Source organism: Pseudophryne corroboree, chromosome 9, assembly GCF_028390025.1.
Source record: "Pseudophryne corroboree isolate aPseCor3 chromosome 9, aPseCor3.hap2, whole genome shotgun sequence".
In the NCBI taxonomy this organism is placed as follows: Eukaryota; Metazoa; Chordata; class Amphibia; order Anura; family Myobatrachidae; genus Pseudophryne; species Pseudophryne corroboree.
Window position 1 is genome coordinate 180,922,789 of NC_086452.1, and position 21,133 is coordinate 180,943,921.

General features: G+C 43.7%; 1 protein-coding gene across 4 annotated transcripts in view; it reads right to left on the reverse strand.

The window, feature by feature from the left end:
• The window catches only part of SUCO (SUN domain containing ossification factor), a 259,500-nt gene that overhangs the window by 67,792 nt on the left and 170,575 nt on the right, over window positions 1-21,133 (reverse strand). For 3 of the 4 annotated variants that reach the window (XM_063939978.1, XM_063939977.1, XM_063939980.1), the window contains 5 exons: window positions 20,357-20,422; window positions 15,507-15,587; window positions 13,655-13,778; window positions 11,060-12,190; window positions 9,418-9,505 (listed from right to left, as the gene is read on the reverse strand). In XM_063939978.1, coding sequence (XP_063796048.1) covers window positions 9,418-9,505; window positions 11,060-12,190; window positions 13,655-13,778; window positions 15,507-15,587; window positions 20,357-20,422 — 1,490 coding nt within the window. The remainder of the gene's footprint in view (window positions 1-9,417; window positions 9,506-11,059; window positions 12,191-13,654; window positions 13,779-15,506; window positions 15,588-20,356; window positions 20,423-21,133) is intronic. The other variant, XM_063939979.1, reaches the window with a different exon arrangement.

A 21,133-nucleotide genomic window follows, 5' to 3' on the forward strand; every position in this document is an offset into this window, starting at 1 on the left:
GGATTAGGTACTTGGTTTGTCTTTTTGGGAGGCACAAGTATTATTTATATATTTTTAAAATAAGAATTTACTTACCGATAATTCTATTTCTCGTAGTCCGTAGTGGATGCTGGGGACTCCGTCAGGACCATGGGGAATAGCGGCTCCGCAGGAGACAGGGCACAAAAGCAAGCTTTTAGGATCACATGGTGTGTACTGGCTCCTCCCCCTATGACCCTCCTCCAAGCCTCAGTTAGGTACTGTGCCCGGACGAGCGTACACAATAAGGAAGGATCTTGAATCCCGGGTAAGACTCATACCAGCCACACCAATCACACCGTACAACTTGTGATCTGAACCCAGTTAACAGTATGATAACAAAGAAGTAGCCTCTTAAAAAAGATGGCTCACAACAATAATAACCCGATTTTTGTAACAATAACTATGTACAAGTAATGCAGACAATCCGCACTTGGGATGGGCGCCCAGCATCCACTACGGACTACGAGAAATAGAATTATCGGTAAGTAAATTCTTATTTTCTCTAACGTCCTAGTGGATGCTGGGGACTCCGTCAGGACCATGGGGATTATACCAAAGCTCCCAAACGGGCGGGAGAGTGCGGATGACTCTGCAGCACCGAATGAGAGAACTCCAAGTCCTCTTTAGCCAGAGTATCAAATTTGTAAAATTTTACAAACGTGTTCTCCCCTGACCACGTAGCTGCTCGGCAAAGTTGTAATGCCGAGACCCCTCGGGCAGCCGCCCAAGATGAGCCCACCTTCCTTGTGGAGTGGGCTTTTACAGTTTTAGGCTGTGGCAGGCCTGCCACAGAATGTGCAAGTTGAATTGTGCTACAGATCCAACGAGCAATCGCCTGCTTAGACGCAGGAGCACCCATCTTGTTGGGTGCATACAAGATAAACAACGAGTCAGATTTTCTGACTCCAGCTGTCCTTGAAATATATATTTTCAATGCTCTGACAACGTCCAGTAACTTGGAGTCCTCCAAGTCGCTAGTAGCCGCAGGCACCACAATAGGCTGGTTCAAGTGAAAAGCCGAAACCACCTTAGGGAGAAAATGAGGACGTGTCCGCAGTTCTGCCCTGTCCGAATGGAAAATCAGATATGGGCTTTTGTACGATAAAGCCGCCAACTCTGAAACTCTCCTGGCTGAAGCCAGGGCCAATAGCATGGTTACTTTCCATGTAAGATACTTCAAATCTACCGATTTGAGAGGCTCAAACCAATGAGATTTGAGAAATTCCAAAACTACGTTTAGATCCCACGGTGCCACTGGAGGCACAATTGGGGGTTGTATATGTAGTACACCCTTGACAAAAGTTTGTACTTCAGGCACTGAAGCCAATTCTTTCTGGAAGAAGATTGATAAGGCCGAAATTTGAACTTTAATAGACCCCAATTTGAGGCCCATAGACAATCCTGCCTGCAGGAAATGTAGGAATCGACCCAATTGAAATTCTTCCGTTGGGGCCTTCTTGGCCTCACACCACGCAACATATTTTCTCCAAATGCGGTGATAATGTTGTGCGGTCACTTCCTTCCTAGCTTTAATCAAGGTAGGAATAACTTCCTCTGGAATGCCCTTTTCTTTTAGAATCCGGCATTCAACCGCCATGCCGTCAAACGCAGTCGCGGTAAGTCTTGGAACATACAAGGTCCCTGCTGAAGCAGATCCCTTCTTAGAGGTAGAGGCCACGGATCTTCCGTGAGCATCTCTTGAAGTTCCGGATACCAAGTTCGTCTTGGCCAATCCGGAGCCACTAGTATTGTTCTTACTCCCCTTTTCCGTATAATTCTCAGTACCTTTGGTATGAGAGGCAGAGGAGGAAACACATACACTGACTGGTACACCCACGGTGTTACCAGAGCGTCCACAGCTATTGCCTGAGGGTCTCTTGACCTGGCGCAATATCTGTCCAGTTTTTTGTTGAGGCGAGACGCCATCATGTCCACCTTTGGTTTTTCCCAATGGTTCACAATCATGTGGAAAACTTCCGGATGAAGTCCCCACTCTCCCGGGTGAAGGTCGTGTCTGCTGAGGAAGTCTGCTTCCCAGTTGTCCACTCCCGGGATGAACACTGCTGACAGTGCTATGACATGATTTTCCGCCCAGCGAAGAATCCTTGCAGCTTCTGTCATTGCTCTTCTGCTTCTCGTGCCGCCTTGTCTGTTTACGTGGGCGACTGCCGTGATGTTGTCCGACTGGATCAACACCGGCTGACCCTGAAGCAGCGGTTTCGCCAAGCTTAGAGCATTGTAGATTGCTCTTAGCTCTAGTATATTTATGTGAAGAGACGTCTCCAGGTTTGACCATACACCCTGGAAGTTTCTTCCCTGTGTGACTGCTCCCCAGCCCCGTAGGCTGGCATCCGTAGTCACCAGGACCCAGTCCTGTATGCCGAACCTGCAGATGGGCACTCTGCAACCACCACAGGAGAGACAACCTTGTCCTTGGTGACAGTGTTATCCGCTGATGCATGTGCAGATGCGATCCGGACCATTTGTCCAGCAGATCCCACTGAAATATTCGTGCATGGAATCTGCCGAATGGAATTGCTTCGTAAGAAGCCACCATCTTTCCCAGGACTCTTGTGCATTGATGTACTGACACATTTCCTGGTTTTAGGAGGTTCCTGACAAGTTCGGATAACTCCCTTGCTTTCTCCTCCGGGAGAAACACCTTTTTCTGAACCGTGTCCAGAATCATTCCCAGGAACAGCAGACGTGTTGTCGGGGACAATTGAGATTTTGGAAGATTCAGAATCCACCCGTTGTTGTTGAAGCACTACTTGGGTTAGTGCTACACCGACTTCCAGCTGTTCTCTGGACTTTGCCCTTATCAGGAGATCGTCCAAGTAAGGGATAATTAATACGCCTTTTCTTCGTAGAAGAACCATCATTTCGGTCATTACCTTGGTAAAGACCCGAGGTGCCGTGGACAACCCAAACGGCAGCGTTTGAAACTGATAATGACAGTCTTGTATCACGAACCTGAGATACCCTTGGTGTGAGGGGTAAATTGGGACATGCAGATAAGCATCTTTTATGTCCAGGGACACCATGAAGTCCCCTTCTTCCAGATTCGCTATCACTGCTCTTAGTGACTCCATCTTGAACTTGAATTTCTGTATGTACAGGTTCAAGGATTTCAGATTTAGAATAGGTCTTACCGAACCGTCCGGCTTCGGTACCACAAATAGTGTGGAATAATACCCCTTTCCCTGTTGTAGGAGGGGTACCTTGACTATCACCTGCTGAGAATACAGCTTGTGAATGGCTTCCAATACCGTCGCCCTTTCTGAGGGAGACGTTGGTAAAGCAGACTTTAGGAAACGGCGAGGGGGAGATCTTTCGAATTCCAACATGTAACCCTGAGATACTATCTGCAGGATCCACGGGTCCACCTGTGAGCGAGCCCACTGATTGCTGAAAATCTTTAGTCGACCCCCCACCGCTCCTGAGTCCGCTTGTAAAGCCCCAGCGTCATGCTGATGGCTTTGTAGAACCCGGGGCGGGCTTCTGGTCCTGGGCAGGGGCTGCTTGCTGCCCTCTCTTACCCTTTCCTCTGCCTCGTGGCAGATAAGACTGTCCTTTTGCCCGCTTGTTTTTATAGGAGCGAAAGGACTGCGGCTGAAAAGACGGTGTCTTTTTCTGTTGGGAGGGGGTCTGAGGTAAAAAAGTGGATTTGCCAGCAGTTGCCGTGGCCACCAGATCCGATAGACCAACCCCAAATAATTCCTCTCCTTTATATGGCAATACTTCCATATGCCTTTTGGAATCCGCATCACCTGACCACTGTCGCGTCCATAAACTTCTTCTGGCAGATATGGACATCGCACTTACTCTCGATGCCAGAGTGCAAACATCCCTCTGAGCATCTCGCATATAAAGAAACACATCCTTTAATTGCTCTAGAGTCAATAAAATACTGTCCCTATCGAGGGTATCAATATTTTCAGTCAGGGAATCCAATCACACTACCCCAGCACTGCACATCCAGGCTGAGGCTATTGCTGGTCGGAGTATAACACCAGTATGTGTGTATATACTCTTCAGGGTAGTTTCCAGCCTCCTATCTGCTGGATCCTTGAGGGCGGCCGTATCTGGAGACGGCAACGCCACTTGTTTTGATAAACGTGTGAGCGCTTTATCCACCCTAGGGGGTGTTTCCCAGCGCGCCCTAACCTCTGGTGAGAAAGGGTATAATGCCAATAACTTCTTAGAAATTAGCAGTTTTCTATCTGGGTTAACCCACGCTTCATCACACACGTCATTCAATTCCTCTGATTCTGGAAAAGCTACAGGTAGTTTTTTCACCCCCCACATAATACCCCTTTTTGAGGTACCTGCAGTATCAGAGATCTGCAAAGCCTCCTTCATTGCCGTGATCATATAACGTGTGGCCCTATTGGAAAATACGTTTGTTTCTTCACCGTCGACACTAGATTCATCTGTGTCGGTACCTGTGTCGACTGACTGAGGTAAGGGACGTTTTACAGCCCCTGACGGTGTCTGAGACGCCTGAGCAGGTACTAACTGGTTTTCCGGCCGTCTCATTTCGTCAACTGACTTTTGTAATGTACTAACATTATCACGTAATTCCATAATTAAAGCCATCCATTCCGGTGTCGACTCCCTAGGGGGTGACATCACCATTACCGGCAATTGCTCCGCCTCCACACCAACATCGTCCTCATACATGTCGACACACACGTACCGACACACAGCAGACACACAGGGAATGCTCTTATCGAAGACAGGACCCCACTAGCCCTTTGGGGAGACAGAGGGAGAGTTTGCCAGCACACACCAAAAGCGCTATAAAATGTATATAAACAACCCTAAAAGGTGTTGTTTTTGTTATATGCGCTTTAAATATATAAATATCGCCAAAATATGCCCCCCTTCTCTTTGTTACCCTGTTTCTGTAGTGCAGTGCAGGGGAGAGTCCTGGGAGCCTTCCTCACAGCGGAGCTGAGCAGGAAAATGGCGCTGTGTGCTGAGGAGAATAAGCCCCGCCCCCTTTTCGGCGGGCTTTTCTCCCGGGTTTTGAGATATCTGGCCTGGGTTAAATACATACATATAGCCTCAATGGCTATATGTGATGTATTCTTTGCCATCAAAGGTATTAAATATTGCTGCCCAGGGCGCCCCCAGCAGCGCCCTGCACCCTCCGTGACCGTTCAGTGTGAAGTGTGTAGCAACAATGGCGCACAGCTGCAGTGCCGTGCGCTACCTTCATGAAGGCTGAAGAGCCTTCTGCCGCCTGTTTCCGGACCCTCGATCTTCAGCATCTGTAAGGGGGATCGGCCGCGCGGCTCCGGGACGAACCCCAGGGTGACCTGTGTTCCGACTCCCTCTGAAGCTATGTCCAGTAGCCTAAGACTCCAATCCATCCTGCACGCAGGTGAGTTGAAAATCTCTCCCCTAAGTCCCTCGATGCAGTGAGCCTGTTGCCAGCAGGACTCACTGAAAATAATAAACCTAAAAACTTTTTCTAAGCAGCTCTTTAGGAGAGCCACCTAGATTGCACCCTGCTCGGACGGGCACAAAAACCTAACTGAGGCTTGGAGGAGGGTCATAGGGGGAGGAGCCAGTACACACCATGTGATCCTAAAAGCTTGCTTTTGTGCCCTGTCTCCTGCGGAGCCGCTATTCCCCATGGTCCTGACGGAGTCCCCAGCATCCACTAGGACGTTAGAGAAAAATATATATATATTTTTTTTTTAGATGGAATGGTAAAATCCCGGAAAAAAATGGCGTGGGGTCCCCCCTCCAAAGCATAACCAGCCTCGGGCTCTTCGAGCCGGTCCTGGTTCTAAAAATCCGGGGGAAAAATGGACAGGGGATCCCCCGTATTTTTAAAACCAGCACCGGGCTCTGCGCCTGGTGCTGGTGCAAAAAATACGGGGGACAAAAAGAGTAGGGGTCCCCCGTATTTTTTACACCAGCATCGGGCTCCACTAGCTGGACAGATAATGCCACAGCCGGGGGTCACTTTTATACAGCGCCCTGCGGCCGTGGCATTAAATATCCAACTAGTCACCCCTGGCCGGGGTACCCTGGGGGAGTGGGGACCCCTTCAAACAAGGGTTCCCCCCCCCCCCCCCCCCAGCCTCCCAAGGGCCAGGGGTGAAGCCCGAGGCTGTCCCCTCCATCCAAGGGCTGCGGATGGGGGGCTGATAGCCTTGAGAAAATGACAAGAATATTGGTTTTTCCTGTAGTACTACAAGTCCCAGCAAGCCCCCCCCCCCCCCCCCCAAGTTGGTACTTGGAGAACCACAAGTACCAGCATGCGGGAGAGAAACGGGCCCTCTGGTACCTGTAGTACTACTGGGAAAAAATACCCAAATAAAAACAGGAGACACACACCTTGAGAGTGAAACTTTATTTCACACCTGCCGACACACATACTTACCTATGTTGACCCGCCGACTGCCACGTCTCCTGATCCGACGATCCGGGGTACCTGTGAGTAAAATTATACTCACCTCAATCCAGTGTCCAGATATAAATCCTCGTACTTGGCAAAACAAATAAACGAACACCCGGACCAGCGGACTGAAAGGGGTCCCATGTTTTCACATGGGACCCCTTTCCCCGAATGCCGGGACCCCACGTGACTCCTGTCACAGAGGTCCCTTCAGCCAATCAGGAAGCGCTACTTCGTTGCACTCACCTGATTGGCTGTATGCGCGTGTGAGCTCAGACAGCGCATCGCACAGCTCCCTCCATTACTTTCAATGGTGGGAACTTTGCCGTCAGCGGTGGAGTTACCCGCGGTCAGCCGCTGACCGCGGGTGACCTCACCGCTGACGCAAAGTTCCCACCATTGAGTATAATGGAGAGGCTTTGCAATGCGCTGTTTGACAGCCAGACGAGCAGCCAATCAGCAGAGTGCCAGGACGTTGTGCTCGCTGATTGGCTTCAGAGACCTTTCTGTGACAGCAGTCACGGGGGGGGTCTCTGCATTCGGGGAAAGGGGTCCCATGTGAAAACATGGGACCCCTTCCAGTCCGCTGGTCCGGGTGTTCGTTTATTTGTTTTGCCAAGTACGAGGATTTATATCTGGACACTGGATTGAGGTGAGTATAATTTTACTCACAGGTACCCCGGATCGTCGGATCAGGAGACGTGGCAGTCGGCGGGTCAACATAGGTAAGTATGTGTGTGTCGGCAGGTGTGAAATAAAGTTTCACTCTCAAGGTGTGTGTCTCCTGTTTTTATTTGGGTATTTTTTCCCAGTAGTACTACAGGTACCAGAGGGCCCGTTTTTCTCCCGCATGCTGGTACTTGTGTTTCTACAAGTACCAGCTTGCGGGGGAGGCTTGCTGGGACTTGTAGTACTACAGGAAAAAAACAATATTCTTGTCATTTTCTCAAGGCTATCAGCCCCCCATCCGCAGCCCTTGGATGGGGGGGGGGGGGGGGGGGGGGACAGCCTCGGGCTTCACCCCTGGCCCTTGGGTGGCTGGGGGGGGGACCCCTTGATTGAAGGGGTCCCCACTCCCCCAGAGTACCCCGGCCAGGGGTGACTAGTTGGATATTTAATGCCACGGCCGCAGGGCGCTGTATAAAAGTGACCCCCGGCTGTGGCATTATCTGTCCAGCTAGTGGAGCCCGGTGCTGGTGTAAAAAATACGGGGGACCCCTACTCTTTTTGTCCCCCGTATTTTTTGCACCAGCACCAGGCGCAGAGCCCGGTGCTGGTTTTAAAAATACGGGGGATCCCCTGTCCATTTTTACCCCGGATTTTTAGAACCAGGACCAGCTCGAAGAGCCCGAGGCTGGTTATGCTTTGGAGGGGGGACCCCACGCAATTTTTTTTCGTGTTTTTTCCCCGTTTTTTTAAAATCGTATAAAAATCCGTCAAATCGTCCGTTTTTCGTCAGCGGGACTGTCGAATCCGTTTTTTATTGAATATGGTCAATTTCGGCACCCACTTGCCGAAATTAGACGGTCGAATTGTGTCGAATTAAAAAACGGCCGAAAAATTGCCGCGATTCGCCGCTAATTGCATATACCCCTATATCTCAAGTAATCTATATCTCAGGCATTGACCATTGCTTATACCAGCAAGTCACTATATTGGCAGGCTAGTAGAAAAGAAACCGTTTGTTACAGATAAACCACTGAAGACTACGAGTCATCTATGGACTGAATTTTAACAGTCTGAAACATTACTTATTATTAAGGTTCAATTCTTTGCATATTAGAGGGAAACACTTTATGAATGCCTTTAAACTAGAATGACCATTAGTTTCCCTTCTTCTTGAGGAAATATGTGTGTCAGAACCGCACAAGCCTGGTCTAGTACAGAATTCCAAAAATATTCTCATAGAGACATTTAGCTAAGAGATAGAAAGGGATGGACACGAATGTACAATACTTAGGGGGATATCCAATTACTCGCGGAACATTAACGCGGGTAATGAGATCGCCCAAGGCTATCCTATTAACCCCGATAAACCAGCACGAGTGCAGTTTAACAGGAATTGTGTCACCTGCCTTCCCTGGGCATCAGTTTCCTGGCAGCTTTGACTCCTGCTCCCCCATCACATACATCTCTCCGGCTGCTCCAGCTCCAAAGTCACACAACCACTGCGTGGCCGGGGGATCCGGGGCAGGGTAAGTAGGGTGAATGACAATGTGGGTTACAGGGCTGAGTGCCGGCCCCAGGGCGCCCTCCCTGCTACCCCCGGCTGCTGTTGCAGCAGGCGTTGGGCACTCACTGGAGGGGGCACTCACCACGGCTTATTCAAATCAGGCAGGCCAAACAAAATCCCCAATATGCGCCAGCTACTCGGGTCTGCGGCAGTGAAAACACACAGGTTTCACTGAACCTGGGTGTTTTGCACACAAATTTTTTTTTTTTTTTTTTTTACTGAAAATCGAATTGGATAACCAGTAAAAAAATAAATCGGTGATGCATCGGGTAAAGCTCCAGTTTTTCGCTCCCGTTAATTTCATTGCAACTAACTGGATACCCCCCTTAGTGTGCACTGACGGTAAAACTTCCTTAGGTAGAGTCAAGGGTTATACAGTCTCTGAGTCATATCCTTTGGGTAAATTAACTGGTACCAAAGTCTTCCCAAATCTCAACTACGTCATTTTTTTCAACAAACTGCGGACATGGGGTAATTTTCTAGATATTTGATTATTTAGCAGGCTAGAGCATTACACACAGCAAATAATACTGGTTATAACTGCTGGTGTTTAATTACTATATACAGATTCAGGGGAGAGGAACAATTATTTTTTTTCTTAGCAAATGGATCTGTCCAAACAATTGCAGAAAGAAATAAAGGATAATTCACAAAGTACAGTTAAATTTCTCCTTTCAGTCCAGCAGCACTGACACCAATTATTAAAGCTCTCAAGAAGAAAACATTACCTAAAATAGAATACAGTTACCTGCTCTTCTGCTATCCTTGAAGTGTTCTGAAGTTTTAATATAGTCTTGTTAAAAGCTCTCTGCATTTCTTCCATTTGTTTTCGGTATCTAAAAGACAATCACAATGTAACTTACAATATACCATTGTTGCCTGCAAGGTTACAGTACAGGAGGAAAAAGTACAATTTTAACAAGGATGTGTAGAGTTTATTTCCACTGTATAGAATGACTGTTTTATTATTACATAATTTTTGTTCAAATATATTAAATTCCTGAAAGAATTCAGATATAACAATTGTACTTATCATGCCACCTCTAACATATGTTTATAACTGATCATACAGGGAGTTCAAAAAGTCCCTCTGTAGTGAGCACGGTCTCTGCTGCAGATCTCCTCTGCAGGTGTGAGAGGCCAGAGAGGGACAACACTATGTAGATAAGTGTGTAACATGTTTTAAATCATGTAATTAAAGTATTTAAAAACAATTACAGTATGTTGTCATATTACTTAGAATACATTCTCTGCGGGAGACTTGCTGGGCACACAGGGGGTCATTCCGAGTTGTTCGCTCGCAAGCTGCTTTTAGCAGCTTTGCACACGCTAAGCCGCCGCCTACTGGTAGTGAATTTTAGCTTATCAAAATTGCGAACGAAAGATTAGCTAAATTGCGAATAGACACTTCTTAGCAGTTTCTGAGTAGCTCCACACTTACTCGGCATCTGCGATCAGTTCAGTGCTTGTCGTTCCTGGTTTGACGTCACAAACACACCCAGCGTTCGCCCAGACACTCCTCCGTTTCTCCAGCCACTCCCGCGTTTTTCCCAGAAACGGTAGCGTTTTTTCGCACACACCCATAAAACGGCCTGTTTCCGCCCAGAAACACCCACTTCCTGTCAATCACATTACGATCACCAGAACGAAGAAAAAACCTCGTAATGCCGTGAGTAAAATACCTAACTGCTTAGCAAATTTACTTGGCGCAGTCGCACTGCGGACATTGTGCATGCGCATTAGCGACTAATCGCTCCGATGCGAGAGAAAAATAACGAGTGAACAACTCGGAATGACCCCCACAGTCTGTGAAGGGACTTTTTGAATATGTTTATAACTGATCATACAGGGAGTTCAAAAAAGTCCCTCTGTAGTGAGCACGGTCTCTGCTGCAGATCTCCTCTGCAGGTGTGAGAGGCCAGAGAGGGACAACACTTTATGTAGATAAGTTAATTCATGTAATTAAAGTATTTAAAAACAATTACAGTATGTTGTCATATTACTTAGAACACATTCTCTGTGGGAGACTTGCTGAGCACACAGTCTCTGTGAAATAACTTTTTAAACTCCCTGTATAACCAAAAACTGCACAATAACGTATATGGGCTTTTGTATTGTTTTTGAAAGGTAACCAAGAACCACTTAAATACAATTTTATGTTTTGATCTGATGGGTAGTCAGTATTCTTTAGTGATTCCCTTTGTTGGGTTCTGAAGTCACTCATGTATTACCAACTCCAACTGTTTTTCCTGATTATTAAGGGACACTTTAAGAGCAACTAACAATGGTGACTAACAATGCAATCTGAATGGAATCAGTACAGCATTAGTAGAGTTATTTTCATATAGGCTGTATAGTACTGGGTGGTGCACTGAAACAAACCCACTTACCTCTGACTAAGCTCTTCCAAATAGCGACCACTAAGAGACATGTTCACTTCAAGAGCTTTAATGCGATTATTGAGACGCATAAAGACAGACTCCTTTTGGTTAGAACCATGTACTTGATTTCCATTGGTATATCCCAGATCAGTAGAATTTTGAAGTTCTGCATAAAAATCAGTAGTGGTTCTGTGCATACTACTGACAATAGAGACATCATCTATAACTTGGTCTTCTTCCTTTTTCTCCACCACAGGTGGGCTTTCAACAGCTTGCATAATCACAGGCGTTAGTGTTTCTTTAGCTTCCAATTCACCCTCCACAGGAGGTGTGGTAGTTTCCTGACCTTGTAGAGTCTCTGTAGCTTTAATAATATTAGTGAAGTCAACACTTTGTTTGATAGTACTGTCTACAACATCTGTCATAATGCTATTCTCCAAGTGTACAGTGGGCTTATCAGTATAAATCAGAGTCTCGCTGGTCTTCAGCTCCTTTGTTTCTTCCTGAACAGCATCTGAAGACAACAAGCTAGGAGTGGGGCTGTCTTCCATTGTGGTGGCCTCTGAAAGAGACATAGTAGATGAAAGGGTTTCACTTGCTGTCACATGTACAGGAGGAGGCTGAGAAACTGCCTGTGTGTGACTAGGTTCCAAGTCGACTGACTCAATCATTTTATTTGAAGTGCCGGTTTGTAAAGAGTCTCCTGGAATTACCAAAATAAAGTCAGTTGTGCCATCTGCAATCTTGCTCTCGGACGGTTCAGCCAAGGTCTCAGTAACAGTTGGGCTTACTAAGGATTGCAAAATGGATTGGGTGTAATTTTCTTCTCTACGTCTGTACTCTTCAGTTTTAGTACGCTGTCTATGAATGGCCACGATAGCTGAACACCATTTGTAAAGATATTCAGAGAAGCTGGATACACAGCAGATGGTTGCCAATTCACCACAGTAAATTTGGGTCTCAGACTCAAACCATGATGCTATTTCGTCTTCCTGGTCATCACTGCCCAAAAGAGTCACAGTTGACTGGCTTGGCTGTTCATCCTCTTCCTCTTGAACTAACTGAACAATTGGATTTTCATTTTGAGCATCTGGTTCAGGTATGGGCACAGCAGGAGGATCCACAGTCTCCATTTCCAACCTTAAAAACACATGGCACATTAATATCACAAAACCTATTTTTCTTAAAGACGTTTCGTATTTTAACAAAGCAAACCACACATTAACAGGGCAGTATTTTGGCATAAGGAAATTCATTTGTATTTATGTATTTGAAAGTTATTAACGGCCTTCACCAGACAAAGGTAAAGTACACTGAATGATGTAACTTCAAGATAAGTGATGTAACCCACAAGCGCAAAAGAGCTGTGTAAACGGTCACTGCGCAATCAGAGGCATCACGGGGTGCGCACTCTGGATCTCATGCGTGGTGAAAAGGGTGTGTGGCCGCATATAAAGGTGTGGCCTCGCAGGGAACACGAGATCATCACTCGGGGGGCGGGTCTAGCATCCCCAGCGCTGGACTTACCCCGGAGACAGTCTCCCAGCTCTGTCGGCTCCTCATCTATGACAGGAGCCAGGTGTTGCAGGACACTGTCACATTTCAGCACTCGGCTCCTGTCACTGTGGAGATGCCGGCATTTTGGTGTCACCCCTCCGAGGGTGGCACCCACCTAATGACGCAACTGAGCGCAATATAAGGATATGGGACACTTCATATAAGAACCTGGAGGGGACAGGTTATTTTACAGTTTGTTTAGTTCTCCTTTTAGAAGCGAAGGCTACTATTTTGTAAGTTTATATTTTTACATAATTCACACAAAAGCAGAATCTACAGGAAGCCTACCAAATCTTCAAAAAGTATTGAAAGAAAATGAAATATTGATATACTATATATTAGAGTTTCAACGCATTGGTGCGAACTGTGATACTTTCCAACAAGAGAGGCTACGTTTTTTTGAAATACTGATAAGCTTTTAATATCACATCTAATATGAGACTACTTATGTATCTGAGGGTCAGATTCGTGGTGCTTACTGCATGTCTAAAGCAGTGGGTTTAATGCCCAAAGCTATGCAATTATTAAGCAAGTTCCCTGCGTGATAAGCCAAGCATCTAACACGTGTTAACCTATAGATTCCAGGTAAAGTGGAGAGACTATGGGTTACCCTGTGTGGTAAGCCCAGACAGTGCACTTAACGCAGATTTTTTCCCAGCAGCCTCTAGGGCTGGGTGAGGTAGTTAACTGAATAACTCCAGAGAGAGTCTTAGCCAAACAGTAAGTCCTGCGGCTACTTGAATCTGCCCTTAGTGTATGTCACTAGTTGCTGAACTTAAATTATTCCACCAGTGGGTAACCATTATTTTTAATTTTGAAATTTTTTAACACAAGGGGTAAAGAGGTGCTCCAAAGAATGGTTGACGCCCCTAATACAAGTGTAAACCTATTATGTGCCAATTACTTTATACAACTTGAAACTGCACTAAATATTTTTGACTACACTGGATGCTTTATGTTATGAATATGTATAGCACCTGCATCATATTATTTACTTTACACAGCAGTCAGCCTTATTAATAGAATAAAACAAAAAAGAACACTTACGTTGCTGTTGGAGTTATAGTTTGCTCAAGGGCCTTCGTTGTACCTGCCTCTGAAGATTCTGCATCTGAAGATTCTGCATCTGAAGATTCTGCAGTAACATTTTTGGTTTCACTGCCATTCAAAACTAAAGGCAAAAAGAATCTCAAACTATAAAGAAATGTAATTCGTATTGTGCATACCAATATTTATATATTGATAGTCAGACATGATTGGATATACAACATACAGGGGAGAATTAATTTCAGAATGTTTTTGCCGTTTCTTCTCAATTGAAAAGCGTTTTGGGGCGTACCGACACTACATAAATAAGTGTTCTGAAATATTAGTTATACAATATGAAATCATGCTTTTAGATATATAGAGATATTGCTAGGACAGGGTTGTGTTATCTGCAAACTGTTACAAAGATGTTAGGAGCAAGGAGAGTAGGATTAAGATGACAACTGCTATAAATCAATGTATGATCCTGGAATAACTACATCTGATCATGAGAGGAGATCTACACTATGGGGGTAATTTAGACCTGATCGTAGCAGAAAACTTGTTAGCGGTTGGGCAAAACTATGTGCACTGCAGGTGAGGCAGATATAACATTTGCAAAGAGTCAAATGTGGGTGGGTTATTTTGTTTTTGTGCAGGGTAAATATACTGGCTGCTTTATTTTAACACTGCAATTTAGATTTCAGTTTGAACACACCACACCCAAATCTACTCTCTGTGCACATGTTATATCTGCCCCCCCCCCCCCCCCCCCTGCAGTGCACATGGTTTTGCCCAGCTGCTTACAAATTTGCTGCTACGATAAGGTCTGAATTACCTCCTATATCGCTTGAGTAGCATTCAGTAAAAGGATTTTATCTTCATCTTAAACATTGTTTTCCCATTTATCAATTAGAGAACCGTATTTAAAATGCAATCATAATCACCAAGTAGAGTGATTATATTTCTGGTTAATCTTACTTATCCTAACAAACGTTGGGCTTTTTCCACAAAATATTCAAGTTTGTTTTTTTTAACAACTTTTTTTTGTATAAGTTTGTTGTTACGCTGCTGAAGAACATTTAACTTGAGGCATCTACACATGTACATATAGGGCCTGCTTCAGCATAAACATAAAACTGACTTTTGCTTACAACAAGAAAGTCTATACACTTCAATTTCTGTGGTTGTACTGTAGTTTAAGTTGCATGTAACTTGAGATATGTGCAACATTAAATCTAGCAAATAATTATGTCTGGAGCAGGCCTATGGAATATACAAAAATACGCCTCAGGAGAGGCAAATATGAAAAAATACATGCAAGTTGTAATCGGACACCTCTCGTGTCTCCTCACCGTTAAGGCACTGAGCTTAAAAATGAAAGCCCCTAACCATGTCATCAAGCGTAAGTACAAGATACACAACTGAAAATGTGGACACAAGATGTGTGCAAGCGCAGTGCAACAAGCTGCGTTATTACGTGGTGCAAGTACACTTACACTAGGACCCAGAATATGTATAGACTACGCGGTGTAGGCAGGACACACAGATTTGGCAATGCAGCACACAAGCCTGTTTGTAAGTCCCATTAGAATCTGTCACTTGGTAATGAAAATGTGTGCAATACTGGTGATATTTATAAAGACTAAAGACCCTCACCTGAAATTCCCCAGAAACAGAAACCCCTATTACTATTTATTACTTTCATAAATATTACAATAGTTACTTACTTTAATAATAAAAATTGGTTGTTTGTAAATATTCTATTTCGACTAATCATTGTACAAGATACTGAAACAAATGAATTTGTATTCACATATCCCTTCATATTATCTTGTTCTTAATGCTTAAATACAAAATGTAAAGCAGCTACCTTTCCCTTCAGTGATTTCATCCTCAGTATTCGCACCCAGCATGTTAGCTGCAAGATTATTCACCATGCTAAGAATGGCATCTGAAGAGAACGCAGGGAACACAAGCAAATGTTACTTCACTGCACTCGTTTCAATGCTGTCTGTACGGAGGGGAGAAAATACTCTAGAACCCAAGAGAATGCACCATATAATAGGTAATAAATATTGAAAGGGATTAGAACGGTATGTACCAGATGGGAATGGGTTTGTTGGGTCGACCCTATTGAGGTCGACACTCATTAGGTCAACCACTAATGGTCGACATGCAGTATGCCAACACCTGAAAAAGGCCAACATGGAAAAGTTCAACATTAGTTTTTTTTGTGGGGGGGGGGGGGGGGGGGGGGGGAATTCTTGTTCATAAGATGACCGGTAACCCCAATTAGTGCACCATGTCCCCACGCATTCTGGCAAGGTGCCTCACTGTGCTCGGTACAGGTTACTATTTCCAATTGTAGTCCACGTGGATAGTAAAGTATGAAAAAGTTCAAAAAACATTGAAAAAAATGGTGAAAAACTCATGCCGAACTTTTCATGTGTCGAACTTTGCCATGTCGACCTAATGCATGTCGACCAATAGTGGCCAACCTAATTACTGTGAGCCTAAGTGAGGTTGACCTAAGGACCGTATCCCACCAGATGTGCATTGGTTACTTCTACTCATATTTGTCCCTTTGCACTATAGAAATTATTTGGCACTTTGTACTGTATAATTATTTGCAAAGCAAATTTCTATTGCCAACATAACTAGGGAGTGTGTGTATAGAGTAATATTAACCTTTACTAATGAGATACATATATCAGGATATCAAGTGCCAATAGACAAGTAAATAGAAGTTAAAAAAAAAAAAACTTGCCGGTCAATTAATCCTTAAACTTCAACATATATATATGAAACATTGTTTTTACTTAACACTAGACATTTATGGGCTGACAGCCCAGATGTGTAATGAGGTCTCTCAAACTCAAATAAAAAGGGGACTTTTTATACAGACCTGAAATAAATAGCTAATCAGATGACATTCAGCAGCTAAGCTCATAGCAACAATGATGGAGCCCAAACCACAGACAGCAGTAATTTTCAAGACATTGTCTATTGCGTAAAAGTACACACACAAAAACACCACACACACCTCACAGCATTACCACCAGGTGTAAAGAACAAAGGGGTTTCACAGTTTTAATACCTTTCTAGAAAGTCCACCCTCCTTTCAAAAGAAACTACTGCTTTGGTCAATGTCCCTCCACCTGGCACCCCACCACTGTCATTATTTAATAAGGTCCAGCTTTTATAACTCAGACCTCTGATAATCACATAAATGCATTTGGGGAAACGTCATAAAATTGCCAGGGCAACATCTTCAGTTTCTGTAAATGAAAAACCAAGCTTTGAAATCCTATGACAATCAGAATGGGCATATAGCGATGGGTCTGTTATCTGTAATGCAAATTCTGTTTAATTCATTCAGAACGCTAACTTTGGGGTATATATACACCATAAGAAAACCCCTGTATCAATTCTATTGATAAAGTTTGTACTGGATGTTCAGAGACACTGTACCTAACAGATATTCTAGGGTATTCAATTATCCGCAAATTCGCGGCAATTTTTCGCCCGAAATTTTTTTGCGGCAATCGGCCGAAAATTGCCGCGAAAAAGCTCCATTTTTCGACCTATTCAATTCCGACCGGGTTTCACGTGAAAATTCTTGCAGTGAAAAGTGCAGGTGAAAATGGGGAAATCAGCCTGTACCCCAAAAAATGCTAAACTAACATAGGAAAACAGAAGAGAAGTGTGTTAGAGATCACATTAGAGAGTTTTTGGGGACTTAAATTGTGTGAAATGGCGGTTATATGCATTTTTTTTTAAATGCAAAAAAATGATAGAAAGCAATTTTTTTTGAGCAAAATAAATGCTCTCACTAAATTTGGGGTACATGAAAATGGGTATAAGTATATATTTGGGTCATTTTAGGGTACTTTAAAAAAAAGTGGAAACAGACAGATTACTCCCATCTGCAAGCCTAAAAAACACCTGTCCCACTAATAAAGCACCCCAATATATCCCATACCTTGAACCCCAATTTCCATCACTTTTTACTTTTTCACCCCAAAAATGACATGTCATTATTGGCCAATTAAAAATAATTAAAAACTTCAACGTGCCTAATTAGTCATAAAGGGGGGTGTCCCAGGAGTTCTGTACCATATCCAAACATTTTTACCTTAAAATAGTGACTTTTCCCAACTTTTCACCTGCTTCAGAGAAGGTGAAGTGAAATTAGTGAAAACATGATCACCGATAAATTTTCCAGGATAATTGAATAGGCTGTAATTGCATTTCACGTGAAAAGTCCGGTTTTTCACCCGAAAACCGGACTTTTCACGTGAAAAGTCCGTTATCACTGCTAATTGAATATGGCCCATTATGTTATATTAATTTACTTGTATCCTACTCCCGGGAGATTTGTTGTTATATTTTTATAAAATAAATGTTTTTATAATCTGATTGTTGAGTGCAACTTGGCTTTGTTTTATTAAGTCTGTTATCTGTAATGCCTGGCACTTTTGGAAGTATTATTCAAAATAGAGGCATAGTTTCACACATTGCCCTGACCATTTCACTGCCCGCACTGACGTAACAAAAGGTCAAGGGGTGCAGCCTTCCCATAACTAGGAAATTATAGAGCTTTATTTCCTGGCATGAGTTGACTTCAACGGCCAATGGGAACAAAACACAAAAGATGGGTACACAGTGAGTGATATATTGGCAGTTCAAGACAATGGCCGATGTATCACTAGCGTCACTATGGCAGATTTATCACTAGCATCGCTATGGCAGATATATCACTAGCGTCACTATGGCAGATATATCACTAGCATCGATGTTGTTCACAGACATGTCGGCTGTGCAACACAGCCAATGGCTGCTATATCTAAAGATATATTGGCACATCTGGCTGTGTGTTTGGGCGGTCTACCGACCACCCGTAAACATGCTGCAGGGGCTGACGTCACAGCTGGGCAGGCAAATTCAAATGCCCATCCAGCTGGATGACAGGGCAGACACATCGAGCAGCCGATCAGTAAGTGTATATACTTACTTGCATCGGCACGATGGCGGGTCTGCCAACCTGTTGCTTCAGTGTGTACCCAGCCAAAGTCAAAAACAGTTCCAGCTTGCTGACAGTGAAGTCCCAACAGGTACTTCTTTTACCCTAATTACTGGTTAGTCTCTCCAGAGTGAACCCTTAGAAAGTCGTCTACGTCAATACTTAACATCACTGCAAATATGGTACTATAGCTTCATATCTTCTTCCTAATACAATTCTTACGCAATGACTGCAAAGGGAAGCACTAGGTGACCATAAATGTGTATCTTCTGTCTCAGGATATGTTGAAAAATGCTCCCAGACATGCGAGCATCCCACACCTGTAAAGGGGGGTACACACGGAGAGATCCGTGCTTAAAATCTAAGCAATCTTGCTAGATTGCTTAGATTTTAAGCACGGATCTGCCGTGTGTATGCCCCCCAGCGATAGCGATGCGCGGCCCCGCGCATCGCTATCGCCGGTGCTAGATTGAGCCTGCATGCAGGCTCAATCTAGCGGGTCGCTCACTTTACCGTTGTGTGAAGTGAGCGGCCCCCCGTCGGCTTTCCCCCTCGCTCAGCACATCGCGCTGTGCTGAGCGGGGTGAGAGATGTGTACTGAGCGGTCTGTGTTAAGATCGCTCAGCACACATCTCTCCCGTGAGTACCCCCCTTAACACACTGTACACCAGGGGAAGTCAACATTCGGCCCTCCAGCTGCTATGGAACTACACATGCCAGCATGCCCTGCCAGCATTGCCATTAGGGTATGCTAAAACTGTGGCAGTGCATAGAGATGTTTAGCTCCACAGCAGCTGGACGGCCTCATGTTGAATACCACTACAGTATATGAAATAGAAGTCTTTGTTCAAACTGAAAATACTGTCGTCTGTCAGCTCAGATGTTATGAAAATTTAGATCAAACGCGAAAACGTAGTACAAGCTTATTAATAACTACATTTATGCTTACAAGAATTAAAATAAAGTGGGTTGATTACCTCTACATAAAACTAAAATGTGTGCATATAACATAAAAAAAAAAAAAGAAAAACCCCACACAACTAAATTTACTTTACTTACAAGACTGTGTTTAAAGCTAAAATAAAAAAATGCTGTATATTCCAATATCTCATAAAACGCAGTGGCACGAGAGACTTTTATATATATATTTTTTATTAAAGACTACAACAGATGGAGAAAAAGTGTGGAAAGCAGGGATAAAAAAAATAAAAATAAAAAAATTTTGTTTTAAAGTTGTTTTTTTTGCATTAATGTTTTAATGAAAAAATGAAACCTACTTATTATATTAATACTGTGAAACATTGCTATCTATAAGAAACCTTAATCAATCATGTTTTAATGCTTTCTAACATTAACAACCCAAAGTTGGATTGGTAATGTCAGAAATAATTAAAACATGGTTGATCAGGTTTCTAATAGATAGCAATGTTTCAACAGTATTAATATAATAAGCAGGATTACATTTCCCCCCCATTAAAACGTTACAGCAAAAAAAAAAAAAAAAAAAAAAATGGTTTCAAATAAATAAAGGTTTAAACCGAAAAAATAAAATAAAAATCCAACCTTGGGGGAGAGTACAGTATTAAAGATAAAAAAACTATAAAAATAAAATAAAAAAATAAACAATTTCAGTAGTAATCCAGATGTTATACACAAACCTCACGGAATGTGAAAACTAAATTCATAGTGTCACTCACTTGTAGCAGAACCAAGCAGATTTTTCGAAGCTTTATCATCTCGGGTGTTATAGTCGATTGGATAATCTGATAATGACAAACAGGTAAATTCTTTGAATTCACGTCATATTAAATTCCATTTTTGTTTGTTAAATGTGATTGAGCATTTATTAAAGTTCACATTTTCAATTCCAAATGCATTAAACCAGAAATTAGTGACTAGAGCTCTGCGCCATCTACTGAAATAGAACCGCTGTTGCCGTATATCGGTTGCCATTTTCTAGGAAGGAAACAATGTGGCTATGCAAACAGCTGCATACAGTGTCCAGACTTGTTTGCACCATTGTATCAGAAAGGCAGACACTGTAAATGAGAAGTATTCTATTTTATTTTTCTAGACAATGGGGGTAATTCTGAGTTGATCGCAGCAGCAAGTTTGTTAGCAATTGGGCAAAACCATGTGCACTACAGGGGGGGGGGGGGGGGGGGGCAGATGTAACATGTGCAGAGAGTTAGATTTGGGTGGGTTATTTTGTTTCTGTGCAGGGTAAATACTGGCTGCTTTATTTTTACACTGCAATTTAGACTGCAGATTGAACACACCCCACCCAAATCTAACTCTCTCTGCACATGTTATATCTGCCTCCCCTGCAGTGCACATGGTTTTGCCCATTTGCTAACAAAGTTCCTGCTGCGATCAACTCAGAATTAGGCCCAATATGCAATCCACTGGATAGCAGCAGAGTTTTAAAGCTGGAGCAAACTCAGCCTCAAAAATTAGAACAGCAGACTTTTAGG